A 17247-nucleotide genomic window follows, 5' to 3' on the forward strand; every position below is an offset into this window, starting at 1 on the left:
TGGCTCCCCAGTATCAGGCTCTAGTAGCCCCGCCAGTTAGGGTAGTTAGCCAGTTGTTGCGGCACAGGACGGCAATAGGCCCGCCATGTCTTCTGAGGCTTTATTAAGGTTGGACAAGTTTACTAAGCTCTTTCTAGTTCACTTTAGTGGTACACCTTCTGAGGACCCACATGATTATCTTGACAGCTGCCATGAGGTGTTGCAGAACATGGGTATAGTTGAGACCAATGGGGTCGATTTTGCTGTATTTTAGATGACGGGTTCCTCCAAGAGGTGGTGGAGAGATTATATGTTGAACAGACCAGTTGAGTCGCCTGCATTGACTTGGGAGCAGTTCTCACGGATATTTCTTGAGAAGTTCCTCCCTATCACATTGAGAGAGGATTACCGCAGGCAATTTGAGCGTCTCCAACAGGTCAATATAACTGTTACTCAGTACGAGACCCATTTTGTTGATCTAGCCCGTCATGCTATCCCTTTACTTTATACTGAGGGAGAGAGAGAGTGAGGAGGTTTATTGATGGACTCACTCACCCTATCAGGCTTCAGATGGCCAAGGAGATCGAAAGTGAGATTTCCTTTCTAGGAGGATCGAGATGGTTTTTGCACAGGAGAGAGGGTAGGGGTCTGATAAGAGGCCTCGTCAGTTCGGTGGGTTCAGTGGTGCCTCGTCTGGAGGCAGGGGTAATTTTAGGAAAGGTCATCCTCCCAGGCCGTTTCATTCAGCGCTCCAGGCATCCCATAATGTTTCAGGTGGTCGCGACTCTCATATGTCTCATTCTGACCAGATAGCTTACATTGCACCACCAGCTCCTATTAGTGCACTCTGATCCAGAGTCATCAGATTGGTTATCCAGGACGACATGGCCAGTTCCAGGGTCAGCAATCACAACAGCCGAGATCCTGTTATACTTGTGGTGATCCGAGGCACTTTGCTAGATTTTGCCCCAAGTCTCAGGGCAGCATGCAACAGCAAGGTTCTCGTGCTATGATTCCAGCACCAGCTGTTCTGCCACCCTCCCAGCCATCTAGAGGTAGGGGTCAGGCATCTAAAGGTGGAGGTCAGCAGTTAGAGGCCGTCCTAGGGACACGATTTAGAGTGGTGGGGCCCAGCCCTGATTTTATGCTTTTCCAGCTAGGCCTGAGGCCGAGTCATCCGATGCCGTGATCATAAGTATTGTTCCAGTTTTCCATAGTGATGCTTCAGCTCTATTTCATCCAGGATCTACTTATTCGAATGTCTCCTCCTACATTGCTTCATATCTGATTGTGCCTCATGATTTTCTGAGTGTTTCTGTATGTGTGTCCACACCTGTGGGAGATTCTCTTGTGGTAGATCATGTCTATCGTTCATGTGTGGTTACTATTAGGAGTCTTAAGACCAGCGTGGATCTCCTACTTCTTGATATGGTGGATTTTGATGTTATATTGGGAAAGTATTGGCTGTCACCTTATCATGATATATTAAATTATCATGCCAAAATAGTGACCTTAGACATACCGGGGTTACCTCAATTATAGTGGAAAGGGATTCCTGGATATTCTACCAGTAGGGTTATCTCTTATATGAAGGCTCGGCATATGGTCAAAAAGGGTTGTCTAGCTTATTTGGCTCATATTCTCGATTCTAGTGCGGATGTTACTTCTATAGATTTAGTCCCAATTGTCCGTGAGTTTCCAGATGTATTTCCTATAGATTTGCCGGGTATGCCACCCGACAGAGATATTAACTTCTGTATTGATTTGGCTCCGGGAACCCAACCCATTTCTATTCCACCATACCATATGGCCCCGCTAGAGCTAAAGGAATTGAAGGAGAAATTACAAGACTTGCTTCTCCAGGGATTCATTAGACCCAGCATCTCGCCCTGGGGTGCACCAGTGTTATTTGTAAAGAAGAATACCTTTGTGCTTCAGACTTTGAGCATGAGCAACATCTTTGGATTGTGTTTCAGACTTTGAAGAATAATCAGTTATATGCCAAATTTTTGAAATGTGAATTTTGGTTAGACTTAGTTGCCTTTTGGGGGCATATTGTATGTCAGAAGGCATAAAAGTGGATCCTAAGAAGATTGAGGCAGTTCAAAATTGGCCTAGACCTACTTCAACTATAGATATCCGGAGTTTCCTTGGTTTGGCAGGTTATTATCGTCGGTTTGTGGAGGGGTTTTCATCCATAGCACCCCTACTGACCAAATTGACCTAGAAGGATGCCCCATTTAGATGGATAGATGAGTGTGAGTTGAGCTTTCAGAAGCACAAGACTGCTTTGACTACGGCGCCAATGTTGGTATTATCCATAGGTTCAGGATCTTATACGGTGTATTATGATGTATCTCGCATTGGGCTTGGTGCAGTATTAATACAAGATGGCAGAGTGATTGCATATGCATCGCGGCAGTTGAAAGTTTACGGGAAGAATTATCCTGTTCATGACTTAGAATTGGCAGCCATTGTTCATGCGCTGAAGATTTGGAGGCATTACCTTTACGATGTCTCATGTGAGGTATTTACTGATCATCGTAGCCTACAATATCTGTTCAAACAAAAAGATCTCAATTTGAGGCAGAGAAGATGGTTGGAGTTGTTGAAAGACTATGATATCACCATTTTGTATCATCCCGGAAAGGCCAATGTGGTGGCCGATGCTTTGAGTAGAAAGGTTGTGAGTATGGGTAGCCTTGCGTATATTCCGGTTGGTGAGAGGCCGTTAGCTGCAGATGTTTAGACTTTGGCTAATCAGTTCGTGAGGTTAGAAGTTTCAGAGCCCAGTCGGGTTTTAGCTTGCACAGTCTCTCTGTCTTCCTTGTATAAGCATATCAGAGAGCGACAATATGATGATCCTCATTTGCTTGTCCTTAAGGGCACGGTGATACCAAACATGTTGCTGTGGAGGAGGATGGAGTTGTGTGGATGCAGGGTCGTATTTGTGTGCCTAATATGGATGGGCTTCGTGAATTAGTTCTTGAAGAGGCTCACAGCTCCCAGTATTCTATTCATCCAGGTGCCGCCAAAATGTATCAAGACTTACGACAACATTATTGGTGGAGGAGAATGAAGAAGGATATAGTTGCATATATAGCTCGGTGTTTAAATTGTCAGCAAGTCAAGTACGAGCATCAGAGACCTGGTGGTTTGCTTCAGAAGTTAGAAATTCCTAAGTGGAAGTGGGAGCGTATCACTATGGATTTTGTTGTTGGGCTTCCACGGACTCAAAGAAATTTCAACGCAGTATGGGTTATTGTGGAGAAGTTGACCAAGTTAGCACATTTCATTCCAGTAGTAGTTACATATTCTTCAGAGTAGTTAGCGGAGATCTACATCCGCGAGATTGTCCGCCTTCACGGTGTGCCCGTGTCTATTATTGCAGATCGAGGTACGTAGTTCACCTCGCACTTCTGGAGGGCTGTACAATGTGAGTTAGGAACGCAGGTTGAGTTGAGTATAATATTTCACCCACATACATATGAACAGTCAGAGCGCACTATGCATAAATTGGAAGATATGCTTCACGCTTGTGTTATAGACTTTGGAGGTTCTTGGTATTAGTTCTTGCCACTTGCAGAGTTTGCCTATAATAACAGCTATCAGTCGAGCATCCAGAAGGGTCCATATGAAGCATTATATGGGAGGCTATGTCGTTCGCCAGTTGGCTGGTTTGATCCAGGAGAGGCTCGATTGTTGGGTACCTATTTGGTACAGAATGCCTTGGATAAGGTCAAGATTAATCAGGATCGACTTCGCATAGCTCAGTCTAGGCAAAAGAGTTATGCCAACCGTAAAGTTCGTGATGTTGCATTCATGGTTGGAGAAAGAGTATTGCTCTGGGTTTCACCTATGAAGGGTGAAATGAGGTTCGGAAAGAAGGGAAAGTTGAGCCCTAGGTATATTGGTGTCACGCCCCGAACTCAGGGAGCGCGACCAGCGCTCAACCGAGTAAACCCAATCGAGCAAGCCTAATTTACATTAACCTCTCATCATTACTCATGCATTATTTACCATAACATAATTAGGTCTTTACTTTCATATTGAATACATTTGGCTCAATGGCCCATAATTTCTTTCTCATGATGGTTACACAACTTTATAAATAGTTGTAAATACTGTGAACATAAATATATGACAAAACTCAAATTCTTAATTACATGACCCACAGTGTACATGGAGCTTCTATAACAATAGATACTTAAATACATAAAATGAACTAGACCCAAACATCCACTAGAACTGTAGCGGGCTAACCATATAGTGAAGAAGATCCCTATCAAAGATCCATATCATCCTGTAGAAGTATACCTGCATTTATTAAAAGATGCAACGCCCCCGGCAAAAAGGACGTGAGTACATGTGGAATATTACTCGTATGTAAGGCAGTCAAAACAACATATGAAAATACAGTAACTCAAATAAGAGGCAAATAAAGTACATCAAGAAACTACGAAACATCCCATAGAATCACATTTCATGTCTTATTAAACTTGTATCATTCTAAACTTCTTTTAGGATCAACTGAGCCATATGAACTATGCGTGCAATACATAATATAATGTAATTGTAACAACATGTACAAACAAGTCCAATGAAAGTGGCACCTTCCTCCCTTATTTTACACATATACATTTCATAGACCGTCCTTAGTGTTCACATATCATATTATACACCTATGCGTCTCGTAGACTGTTCACAATATCACCTGTACAATACAGCTGTGTGTTTCATAGACCATTCACAGTATCACCTATACAATAAACCTGTATGTTTCATAGACCGTTCACATTGTTTACTTACACAATACAAATACATATATTCAAGGGCTTGGAAATACAAAATGAATATGATGAATCATGGTAACAGTAAAATGTCTTAGATAGCCGTTAACGTCAAGCAAATTTATTCAGAGCTTCCATTAAAATTTATAGATATTAAGTCGGGGATCCTCTATAACCACATTCACACAAAGCAGTCCTGCCGCCTCACCTCAACATATGCGGGTGGAGGTGTATCCCGATACCACGATCTCTACACAAAGCGGCCCTACCGCCTCACCCCAATATATGCGGGTAGAGGTGTATCAATATACCACAATCTCTACACAAAGCGGCCCTACCGCCTCACTCCAATATATGCGGGTGTGAGTGAATTACAATACCATAATATCTACACAAAGCGGCCCTATCGCCTAACCCCAATATATGCGGGTGAAAGTGTATCACAATACCATAATCTCTATACAAAGCGGTCCTACCGCCTCACCCCAATATATGCGGGTGGAAGTGTATCACAATACCATAATCTCTAAACAAAGCGGCTCTACCTCTTCACCACAATATATGCGGGTGGAAGTGTATCACAATACCATAATCTCTACACAAAGCGGCCCTACCGCCTAACCCCAATATATGTGGGTGGAGGTGTATCAAAATACTATAATCCCTACACAAAGCGGTTCTGCCGCCTCACCCCAATATATGCGGGTGGAAGTGAATCACAATACCATAATCTCTTATCAAAGTGGCCCTACTGCCTCACACCAATATATGCGGGTGGAAGTGTATCACAATACCATTATCTCTACACAAAGCGGCCTTACCACCTCACCCAATATATGCGGGTGGAAGTGTATCACAATACCATAATCTCTACACAAAGCGGCCCTACCGCCTCACCCCAATATATGCGGGTGGAAGTGTACCGAAATATCATAATCTCTACACAAAGCAGCCCTACCGCCTGCCCCAATATATGCGGATGGAAGTGTATCACAATACCATAATCTCTACACAAAGCGTCCCTACCGCCTCATCCCAATATATACGGGTGGAGGTGTATCACAATACTATAATCCCTACACAAAGCGGCTCTGCTGCCTCACCCTAATATATGTTGGTGGAAGTGAATCACAATACCATAATCTCTACACAAAGTGGCCCTACCACCTCACCCCAATATATGCGGGTAGAAGTTTATCACAATACCATAATCTCTACACAAAGCGGCCATACCGCCTCACCCAATATATGCGGTGGAAGTGTATCACAATACCATAATCTCTACACAAAGCGGCCCTACCGCCTCACCCCAATATATGCGGGTGTAAGTGTATCACAATACCATAATCTATACACAAAGCGGCCCTACCACCTCACCCCAATATATGCGGGTGGAAGTGTATCACAATACAATAATCTCTACACAAAGCGGCCCTACCGCCTCACCCAAATATATGTGGGTGGAGGTGTATCACAATACTATAATCCCTACACAAAGCGGCTCTACCGCCTCACCCCAATATATGTGGATGGAGGTATAACCACAATACCACGATCCCTACACAAAGCGGCCCTACCGCCTTACCCCAATATATGCGTTGGAGGTGTAACCACAATACTACAATCCCTACACAAAGAGGATGTGCCGCCTCACCCCAATATATGCGGGTAGAGGTTGGATTCTCAAACGATAATAGTTAGTACAAAAGATTTCCCTTCAAATCATACCCTTTGGCACCTTTGATCTTAACAAGAATATAAGTTCATAAGATTTCATCATATGTGAATTAGAATTTGATCACATTGGATCCGTACAAAATGTTTTCCCCAAAGGGGGGTATAACATAATTGAGTAAGAATAGAGAATCATTATGCATATGACCATATATATAAACCCAAAGCGACATGACCAGCACTACTTTTGAGGTCGTAAGTTCCCGGATCATTTGAACACTTCATGTTCCTATTCATGCTCATCATGGAGGAATACACCTCACTACATTAGCACATGTATGGTAAATCAATAAGTCAATTTCAATAACACATGGCCCAAATACGTTTTCCATAACCTTTATCGTCACTTGGCATAGGACATCCCTCTTCCACTTCATTATATACTCCCTTGTCATCTTAAGGTCATTAGCTATGTTAATGATTCTTGGGGACTTAACATCGAAGTCATTTACAAGAATTATTTTAGAAGCATACATACTATGATTGAATCGATTGGGACATATAACACCTCATAATTCTCATTTTGGCAAACGGTCACATTTCATGTTCATACTATCACTTACGTGTACTTGCCATGGGTGATCACAGGACATCAAGAACATTTAAAATATTTAAGAACACCTTAGCCTCTCCTTATGAGGGCGTAGGATCTTATAGTAAATTGGAAACACAAATACGAATACGTTCATACCATAACCTTTTCACACCATATATCACTTCATTAGTATTTTCAACTACTTACACATCTTTATTTCATTGGCTCCCTTGGCCATACATATTATTCTTCATTCATGGAACTGTGGCCGTATATCATATTCCACACTTTCATTTCTTTTTCTTTCAAGGATTATCATCATAAACATCATCCTATAGAATACTCTTGAAAAACCTCTCCCCAAAAAGGGTAATACACAATTTCAACTCATGAATATGTAAGAACTCACAACATATTAGAAATACCTACCAAGCATAGCATTAGTTAGAACAACCACATTTGGTCATGACTTGAGTACATAAGCTTTTGGATAATTCTATTTTTGGGGTCAATTTGGAATAGTTGAATTAAGGCTCATTTCATAATATTTCGCATATCATTTCATTTCATTGGCGCTATTGGCCACAAATATAACTTTCATTCTTGGCACGGTGTCCACATTTTATATCCCCAACTCATTACTTTCACTTTCAAGTAACTTTATAGATTATCGACAACAAAGGATCTCTAATCACGACTTTTAATCCACCTATGAGCGATTAAGAGTCTTAAGAAGATTGAGACTTCTTACACAATTTGGCATAATAGCCTTCACTTGAAACACTACTTGGAGTCATAATATTTTTATACACAACTCATACATTGAACACATTCCCGAAGGATAACATCATATGCTAAGAACATTCAGAACACATTTTGAACATAACCTTTCAACAGAAAGCATATTCGGAATAGTTGATTTATAAAGAATAACTCAGGACTTACAAGAACATCATGTGATTCAATTCTAGGAAAGAAGTTTAGCCAACATACCTGAAATTCACCCCTTAATGATACTACAATGATCCACTACACTAAGAAACTTCAATCTATAATAACAACATCCAATGGGAACAACATTACTAACAAATTCCATAGTTTAGGCCATTTAGGCATTTTATCAAATACCTAGTAGACATGAATTTCTACATCTCTTAACCATAGAATTAGTTCATCCAACTACTACCATTTACCAACAATTTATCCCACCATCATTCTTAAACAATTCATACCTTCCAACATCACATACATGACCATCCATCCACACCCAACCAATAAAATTCCATCAAATAATCACCTTTCAATTTGTACAATGGTTATGTATTTAAATTGGGAACTTATTGCTTCCAATCACCATACCATAGGTTTCAATACTTAATTCATACTCATATTCTCATAGTATATCCATACAAGTAAGTCTAAGGGTGTAGGATTACCTTTTGGAAGAAATCGTGCAATACCCTCACTTGAGTTCTTGAAATAATTTCTTGAAGATCTAGGTATTTTATGAGTAGATTTCATCAATACTAGTGTAGTAATGATGGAATTTCTCACCAAAATAATGGGTATTTCTTACCTTGAAGAAGAGGGGAGTTGGTGGTCTTGAGAGAGTGGAGATGATGTCCAAACTTCATCCAAATGAAATGGGGAAAATGAACCCTGAAATTGTATTGTATTAATAGTCCCAGATTTTTGGGTTTTAGATGCTGCCCTGGAAAATGCATCCCCACTTCACTCCTCTTTGAAGCTAGGATGCGGACATCGATGCTATGGAAGTATTTCACTGCTAGCCTTTCTTTCGGACGTGGCCTCGGATGCTTCGCATCCGTAAACTCCTCTGTCAGCCTTTGGTAATTTGGTCATAACTCCTTGTAGGAATGTCCAAATGACGAACGGTTTGAAGCGTTAGAAAATAGACTCAGAGGGATTTAATTTAATAGGTATATCACAACCTAATTCTTCATATTGAGGGATTTCCATTTGTTTGAAGTCGGGTCTTATGCTAATTGAGACATCCTTTTCACTTAATGTATCCTACTTGTTCCATACAAATTCTTACCATTCACAAAACTCCTTATTATGTCCCAACACACCTTAAACATATATTTTCATTTAAAAGTGATGTTGTCCTATCCCTTAGGCCTCCTTTAATACTTGAATACGTTATCCTCAAATATCGGTGGCGCACTTTAAAATCTAAAATCATTAGGAAATTCTAACGGGGCCTTACATTCTCCCCCGCTTAGGATCATTCATCTTCGAATGAGGGTTAGAGTCTTCCATAGACACCTAATGTTACTTAAATCTTCATCTACACACCAAAAGCTCCAAAATTTGGCTAACTCCCTAAATTTTCAGAAATTTCGCCAGAGCCTCCCCTGTAATTGGGGCCTATCTACCTGGCAGATAATCTCAGAAATCAATCCTAAACAACATATAAATAACACCACATTGCACCATATACATGAAAACAACCATGACTATCGAGACCAACTATATGACCTTGTTTACCTTCGTATCCTTGACTTTTCCTTCCTCCATTACGAGGATAATTGGGCACCTCACACATTATGCATGTTATGTGCATCATTGCTTTAATCCTTAGGTCTTTCTCATTTCGTAGCATGATATGCAAACAATCCTTGATGTTAACAAGGAAACTCCAAGACTAACTCGGAACCTTAACGCACGATCAGGGATAGAAGAAGAGAAACATTTCCTAAATGTCGTTGTAGCCTCCCTAATATAAGTGTGGCCGGCAACACACCGATAAGAGGGACTCTACTGACACAACTCCATGACACCTTAGGACTCCTAAACCATGCTCTAATACCAAGTTTGTCACGCCCCGAACTAAGGGAGCGTGACCGACACTCAACCGAGTAAACCTAGTCAAGCAAGCCTAATTTACATTAACATCTGATCATTACGCATGCATGATTTACCAAAACATATTTAGATCTTGACTTTCATATTGAATACATTTGGCTCAATGGCCCATAATTTCTTTCTCATTATGGTTACACAGCTTTATAAATAGCTGTAAATACTGTGAACATAAATACATGACAAAACTCAAATTCTTAATTACATGAACCACAGTGTACATGGAGCTTCTAGAACAATAGATACTTAAATACATAAAATGAACTAGACCCAAACATCCACTAGAACTGTAGCGGGCTCACCATAAGCTGAGTAGTGAAGAAGATCCCTATCAAAGATCCATATCATCCTGTAGAAGTATACCTGCATCTACTAAAAGATGCAACGCCCCCGGCAAAAGGGACGTGAGTATATGTGGAATAGTACTCGTATGTAAGGCAGTCAAAACAACATATGAAAATACAGTAACTCAAATAATAGGCAAATAAAGTACATCAAGAAACTACGAAACATCCCATAGAATCACATTTCAAGTCTTATTAAACTTGCATCATTCTAAACTTCTTTTAGGATCAACTGAGCCATATGAACTATGTGTGGAATACATATTATAATATAATTGTAACAACATGTACAAACAAGGCCAATGAAATTGGCACCTTCCTCCCTTATTTTACACATATACATTTCATAGACCGTCCTTAGTGTTCACATATCATATTATACACATATGCGTCTCGTAGACTGTTCACAGTATCACCTATACAATACACATGTGTATTTCATAGACCGTTCACATTATCACCTATACAATACACCTGTGTGTTTCATAGACCGTTCACAGTATTTACTTACACAATACAAATACACCTATTCAAGGGCTTAGAAATACGACATGAACATGATGAATCATGGTAACAGTAAAAGGGCTTAGATAGTCGTTAACGTCAAGAAAATTTATTAAGAGCTTCCATTAAAATTTATAGATATTAAGTCGGGGATCCTCTATAGCCACATTCACACAAAGCAGCCCTGCCACCTCACCTCAATATATGCGGGTGGAGGTGTATCACGATACCATAATCTCTACACATTCAGTCATAAACCTCTCCAGTCTCTTGGGCTCTTAGAAATCAAAGAAATCAGCCCAAACAACATTAACATGATGCAACAAATAGAATAACAGAGACTGAGCTATGATGTAAGAATGCATGAACATGACTGAGTATAGGATATCAACTAAAGCAGTGAGAGGGCAGCAAGAAACGACCTCTAAGGGTCCAAACAATACTGGCATAAGGTCTAGACATGGTATCTAGCATGATTTACAGTAAATTTTTCTAAAGCACATAAAGAGCATATAGCTACGACAGGTTGTTCAACTTTACAGTTTCTACGGGACGGACTAAGGCACAAATCCCCAATGGTGCACGCCCACACACCTGTCACCTAGTATGTGTGTCACCTCCAAATAGTTACATGACACAAAATTCCGGGGTTTCATACCTGTCACGCCCCAAACTTAGGGAGCGTGACCGGCGTTCAACCGAGTGAACCCAGTCGAGCAAGCCTACATTACATCAACCTGTCATCATAACTCATGCATGATTTATCAAAACATAATTAGATCATGACTTTCATATTGCATACATTTGGTTCAATGGCCCATAAATTCTTTCTCATGATGGTTACACAGCTTTATAAATAGCTGTAAATACTTTGAACATAAATACATGACAAAACTCAATGTTACACCCCATATTTTCGTACGTGAAAGTACGCCATAAGTAAATTGATGAAAGCTCGAAAATGAGATATTACATCTCGCATTTTCGTACGTTGAAATTTCGTCGTAAGTTAATCGATATAAGCTCGGGAATGAGATTAGTTTTGAGGTTATAAGTATTATGCTATTTCAAATAAGTGATGAGTAAATTCGTGAAGGTGAGAGGGCAAGTAAATTGAAGAAAATAAATTTTGTCGAAGTTTATCGTTTTGAGATAAAATACGGTCCGAGCTATAATACCCCGTATTTATGAACTAGTGTCATACAAGGTACCACATGACCATGATAGCAAGATATATAAAGTGGGTTAAAAGTGAGTAGTATTTCAAGTAATTTGAGATAATTCTTAATTATGTGAGTAATTGGTTAATTATTGATTTAATGGGAGATTAACCATGTAATTAAGTATTTGTGGATAATTAATAGGTGGGGACAAATTCCTCCACGTGGCAGCCAAGAAGCCTTAGTCAAATATGACTCTTAAGTCATATAACTTTGTGTCACAATTACAAGATTATGTGGCTTACTCATCTAATAAGTGGGCCACACCTACTATAAGAGCTTTCCTGCACTGGTGATATGTTTTATTTCCTAATATCTAAAGATCAAGAATTAAAGAATTGGGAGAGTGGGCTGGTCGAATTGAATCCTTCAAAGAGCAAATATTTCCATACCAAATATGAATGATGTTGTTAGTTGATTCTGTGCCAATGGGATAAAGTGTGAATTACAAATTCTAAGAGAGCACGGTACAATATTTCTCAAGAATATCGTATGGATATTTTCCTACTTCGATCCGTCGTTACATGTTTTTCGCAAAAGACGTGTGTTAGAGGAATTGTTAAGAGAATCGGCTCAGGTATGTTAAGGCTATCCCTTCTTTCTTTTTGGCATGATTCAAATAATACAAATAAAACGAGCAAAATATACAACTTTCATAAATGACTCTATTCATAGAAATACTAGGGGTGTCTATATTCTTGATTTTCCATGTGAATTATTATTATATCTTTTGTTCGCAGGTCTCAGAAAAATATGTATTTGATAAAGTTTATCCGAAAGGCATATTGATTTTTATGGCATTTCGAGAAATCTTATTAACGTATTTCTTATGCATTTCATGTATTTATACATATACATTGACCCATGACCAGATGGCGTTATATACGCGTATGTTATATGTATATGGGATATGAAAAAAAGTTATGGCGTTATATACGCACTACCATCTGATCAGCTGGTATACGTTGATAATTTGCCCACGGTGGCCGAGATAATATGATGCGATACCCTCAGAGGCTTGATGATGTTATAAATGCATATACCTATGCATGGCATGACATTTGAATATGCATGACATTATAAATATGAAATGATTCACAGAGCTATTCAAACTTACATGTTAAGTCTTTTACTCCATGTTTCTCTATATCTATTATTTACTGATTTTCATTCCTTATATACTCGGTACATTATTTGTACTGATATCCCTTTGCATGGGGATGCTGCTTTTCATGCACGCAGGTCCCGATAGATAGGTTGAGAGCCCTCCAAGTAGGCTATCAGCTCAGCGGAAGACGTTGATGTGCTCCATGGCGGGGCTCTGTCCCGACCTTTATGACAATTATGTATTCCTAGAGGCTTTTAGATATATGTCATGTGTACGGATACTTGTATGGCCTTGTCGGTCTATGTTTTGAGTTTATAAATGATCATGTTATCCTTATAGGCTCGTATGTCACGTGTATAAGTTTTTATATCAGGTTGGGTCATTCTTTGTCGGGTATTCCCTCATGTTTACTCTGTTTATCTCATGACGCCCCTTTTGGCCCATTTACCTATGATGATGTAATAAGAAAGATACATTATGTTGGTACTCTGTTGAGTAAGGCACCGCGTGGCCATCGCGGCCCATCGGTTTGGGTCGTGACAAAAGTGGTACCAGAGCAGTTCTGTCCTAGGGAGTCTACAAACCGTGTCTAGTAGAGTCTTGTTTATAGGTGTGTTTTGCACCACACTTATAAGAAGGAGGTTACAGGGCATTTAGGACTGTCACTCTTTCTTCTTACTCTAGATCGTGTGGTAGAGCTCAGTTGTAAGAACTCAATTTACTAAACTATATGTTATTCATAATACGACGATGCCTACATCCAGAAAGACGGTTGGTAAGAAATATAGTTGTGGAAGAGTTGTGTCAGAGGAACTCGATTTTTGCATCATGCTTATGATGGATAAATATGAGGTATTCATCAGATCATGTGTGTACTAAGATGTGTAAACTTCTTGATAAGGATCCATTAGGCAAGAATGTCTATCCACTCTTACGGTAAAAAGGAATAAGAGAATCGGAAGATAGATACAAGTTTTAGCAAGTAAAAGAAGCAAGATGAAAAAAAAGGGTACGAGCTACCCAGCTAATGAAGACTATCACAGGGGAATATAAGCCTTTTGAGTTACCTTCAACAATAACAGAGGTATGTACAATTGGCCATAGCCATTTCATTTATGCCTTATGGGGGCTAATAGAAGTAGTATAAGAGAAGGCAGGATATCAGGGTCTAACTTGGGTTAGGGTAACCCAAAATGGTGGATGGATTGTTAGCGTTAGCTGACATTTCCGAAGGATATTGCAAATGTGCTAATAAATCTCCTTGTGAGACACCCAGATGGTGCACTCTAAAATAGTACAGCTAGATATGAGTACTACAAAGATAGGCACTGGAAGCCTGTAAGGGATAGATATTACCTTAGTGTGGCTCCCGTCCCTAGTAGATAAAGAATGTTAGGCAACCCGAAGAGCCAGTGGATGGAGCAAGGGGAACTAAAAGCAAAAGGAGTATCTTGCTTAAGTTCTCAGAATAAAGTGATAGACAGAAATGTTAGCAGGGAAATAAGAAGAGATTTAACGAACCATTATGAGTAAGATGTGATACATGGATAACAACGGTAGATCAAAAACAAATGACAGTATTATAGAGTCTATAGTCAAGAAAAGGAAAAGACGAGAGGTGACAGGCCTTGAGACATCAAAGGATTATAGGCTATAAAGGCATGTCCTCATTTCGAGAAATAAGTTCGTGACTCTAGCATGACTACCAGAAGGAAAAGTTAGACCCTGAATAATAGAAATCAGTATGAACTAGTGAACAAGATAAACTAAACATGAATTAGGTACTGAGTGATTTCATAATAGTCGGCATCATGAGAAATTTAGAGATTGCATTTTGGCAATAATAGAATGAACGACAGAAGAATAACTTTTAAAGGTCATTCAGGAAGACGCTTTCCTAAAACAATCAATGTGAGCAAAGTTAAGCTTAAAGGACTGTATATGCCAGTTATACTAAGTGTCACCCTCGCAAGTAAGAAAATGTTTTATCCTTAGTACAAAAGGATTATCACAAGGTGAGTAAGGATCATCGATAATGTGAAAATACACCTAAGAGGAAGAGGTAAAACATCTATAGGTAGCTCGTCATAACACTAAATCTTAGTATTCCCCTAAAGGGGGGAATATGGAGTGATGTGGCATTAAGACAGAATTAAGTGATTCTAGTAACTATGGAATGATAAAGGAAGGATGCGATAAAAATGAGAAAGGAATGAGATTGCACTTATTCAAATCCTACCGATATGCTACAATTCCAAAACATTATGCAAGCACGACGTCAAGGAAAGGAAGTAAGGGTTCCTACCTGGGATGTTATTGATAAATAAGGAGCCAGTACGAGAGGTAAGTTAAGACAAAAGATATAACCCAAGAAAGATTACGCGGAATATTTATATAAGAATGGGCCAACGAGTAGTTAGTAGTTGATTCAGGAAGAGCCTAGTTATGGCTAGACAAGAGGATACAGACAAATCAATAGATCGTACAAGATAAACATAGTGAACCCCAACATGGAAAATTTAGTCTCGCAGATATGACATCGTGATCCTTGAGAAATATTCAGATAGGAGTTGGGGGAGTTAAAGGTACCGTATGAGTGTTATGGAAATAAAAGAGAATGCCACTGGGAAGACAGTCAAAACTTCAGTTCAGAAGCAACCCTACAAGCACAAGGACGTGGAGGTAAGTAACTAAGGATAGTTATAGGCAAGGAAGAACATAAAAAAATTATGTCGAGTATACGATGTGATAAGCTCGTAGCTTTACAAGGGTCAGAGGGTCCTCCCTAAATCCTACAATGAAAGACTAGTTGAGAAAATAAGGAAGAAGGTTTCAATCTAAATAGTGTAACTCGAAGGAGAAATGGCCATGTGAATACAGTCTCACTACAAAATTGTATGCACTCCAAAAGAAAGCTGAGAAGGAACAAAAGGAATTATTCGAGAAAAGATCCAGAGTTGGTTACGTTATGAACGCACTTAAGATTTCAGAGTATTATCCATGCCGCATATATGTTGACAATCATACAGTCGTAGAAGACTCCGGTATAATTCAAAAGAAAGAATTGAGTCCAGGTCATAGACAAAGGATTGAATCATTAGAAGATTGTATCATGGATATTCCATAGCGTCCATGAAAGGCTAAAGCAATAACAAATACCATGAGTCGCAGATCGGGAGGTAGCTTAAGCCTGCATAAAGGCTGATCAGAGGGAAGAGAAAAGTAAAAAGTTACATCAACTAAGTAAGTCAGGAGTCTGATTATTGGACCCATAAATTTATAAACATCATGATTGAGAACATTGCAGAACCACTCTTAATATCAGAGGTACAATAGAGATGGTACAGTAGCCTTATTCTATAAACGGCTCTACGATAAATCCAGTTAGAAGAGTACTAGCCTTATAAGAAGTCAGTATGAAGCTTCCACCGGATTATGTATGCACAAAAGGTGCAAGTGTTATAATAGAGCTTCAAGTTGTGGCTGTGAATTATACCTATGTGGAAGGGAGGTCATGAAAGAGATAGAAGATATGATGCGAGATTTTAAGGTAAGTAAGGTAAAGGTGAACAATGTACGAGATACTCAAATGTAGAAGATCGTGAGTAGTCCATACTTCGGATAGAAGGCTAGATGTTCTGGGATTCAGTATCCTGGAATAATAGTGGCGTCGTCAGTGGCATATCTTCCATCCTATGGTTTCTAAGTACCGAGAGGCCTAGTTAAGAGAGTAAAGAAGAGTTTGAGACGATGTGATGTCTCGCTTGATGTTTCAGAATAACATAAGGAAATCTATGGTGCAAACAGGTTGAGGGTAGATTACGAGCAGTATTAATAGATATATGTAGGTCGCAAGCTAAAGTATGGTAGAGCGACAAAGTTTTAGGAAGACAGGAGTAAGGATGAGAAAAGGCGAGTGAGAAGGTGACCAGAATGGATAAATCCTCGGGACTAAGCTCATGAAAATAAGAGAGCTGATGGTTTCTCTAAGTTATAGAAAGTTCAGTATATCCTGAATGAACTCAAAGGACTCTAAGACTAATAGCATTTAGAAGCGATGGAATACTTCCCTGGTAGTAGAATAAAGGTGTAATTGTGATGGATAAAGGATGACGTTTGGGCCTTCGATTGAGTAACGATTTGAAGA

The 17247-nt window shown here is 39.5% G+C and overlaps 1 protein-coding gene across 1 annotated transcript in view; it reads left to right on the forward strand.

Moving 5' to 3' along the window:
- The first annotated feature begins 253 nt into the window (after positions 1–253).
- The window catches only part of LOC138895370 (uncharacterized), a 43098-nt gene continuing 26104 nt past the window's right edge, over positions 254–17247 (forward strand). The window contains exons 1-3 of the mRNA XM_070180053.1: positions 254–415; positions 836–1061; positions 1136–1410. Of these exons, the coding sequence (XP_070036154.1) occupies positions 254–415; positions 836–1061; positions 1136–1410 (663 nt within the window). The remainder of the gene's footprint in view (positions 416–835; positions 1062–1135; positions 1411–17247) is intronic.

Source organism: Nicotiana tomentosiformis, chromosome 7 (assembly GCF_000390325.3).
Source record: "Nicotiana tomentosiformis chromosome 7, ASM39032v3, whole genome shotgun sequence".
Classification (NCBI taxonomy): domain Eukaryota; kingdom Viridiplantae; phylum Streptophyta; class Magnoliopsida; order Solanales; family Solanaceae; genus Nicotiana; species Nicotiana tomentosiformis.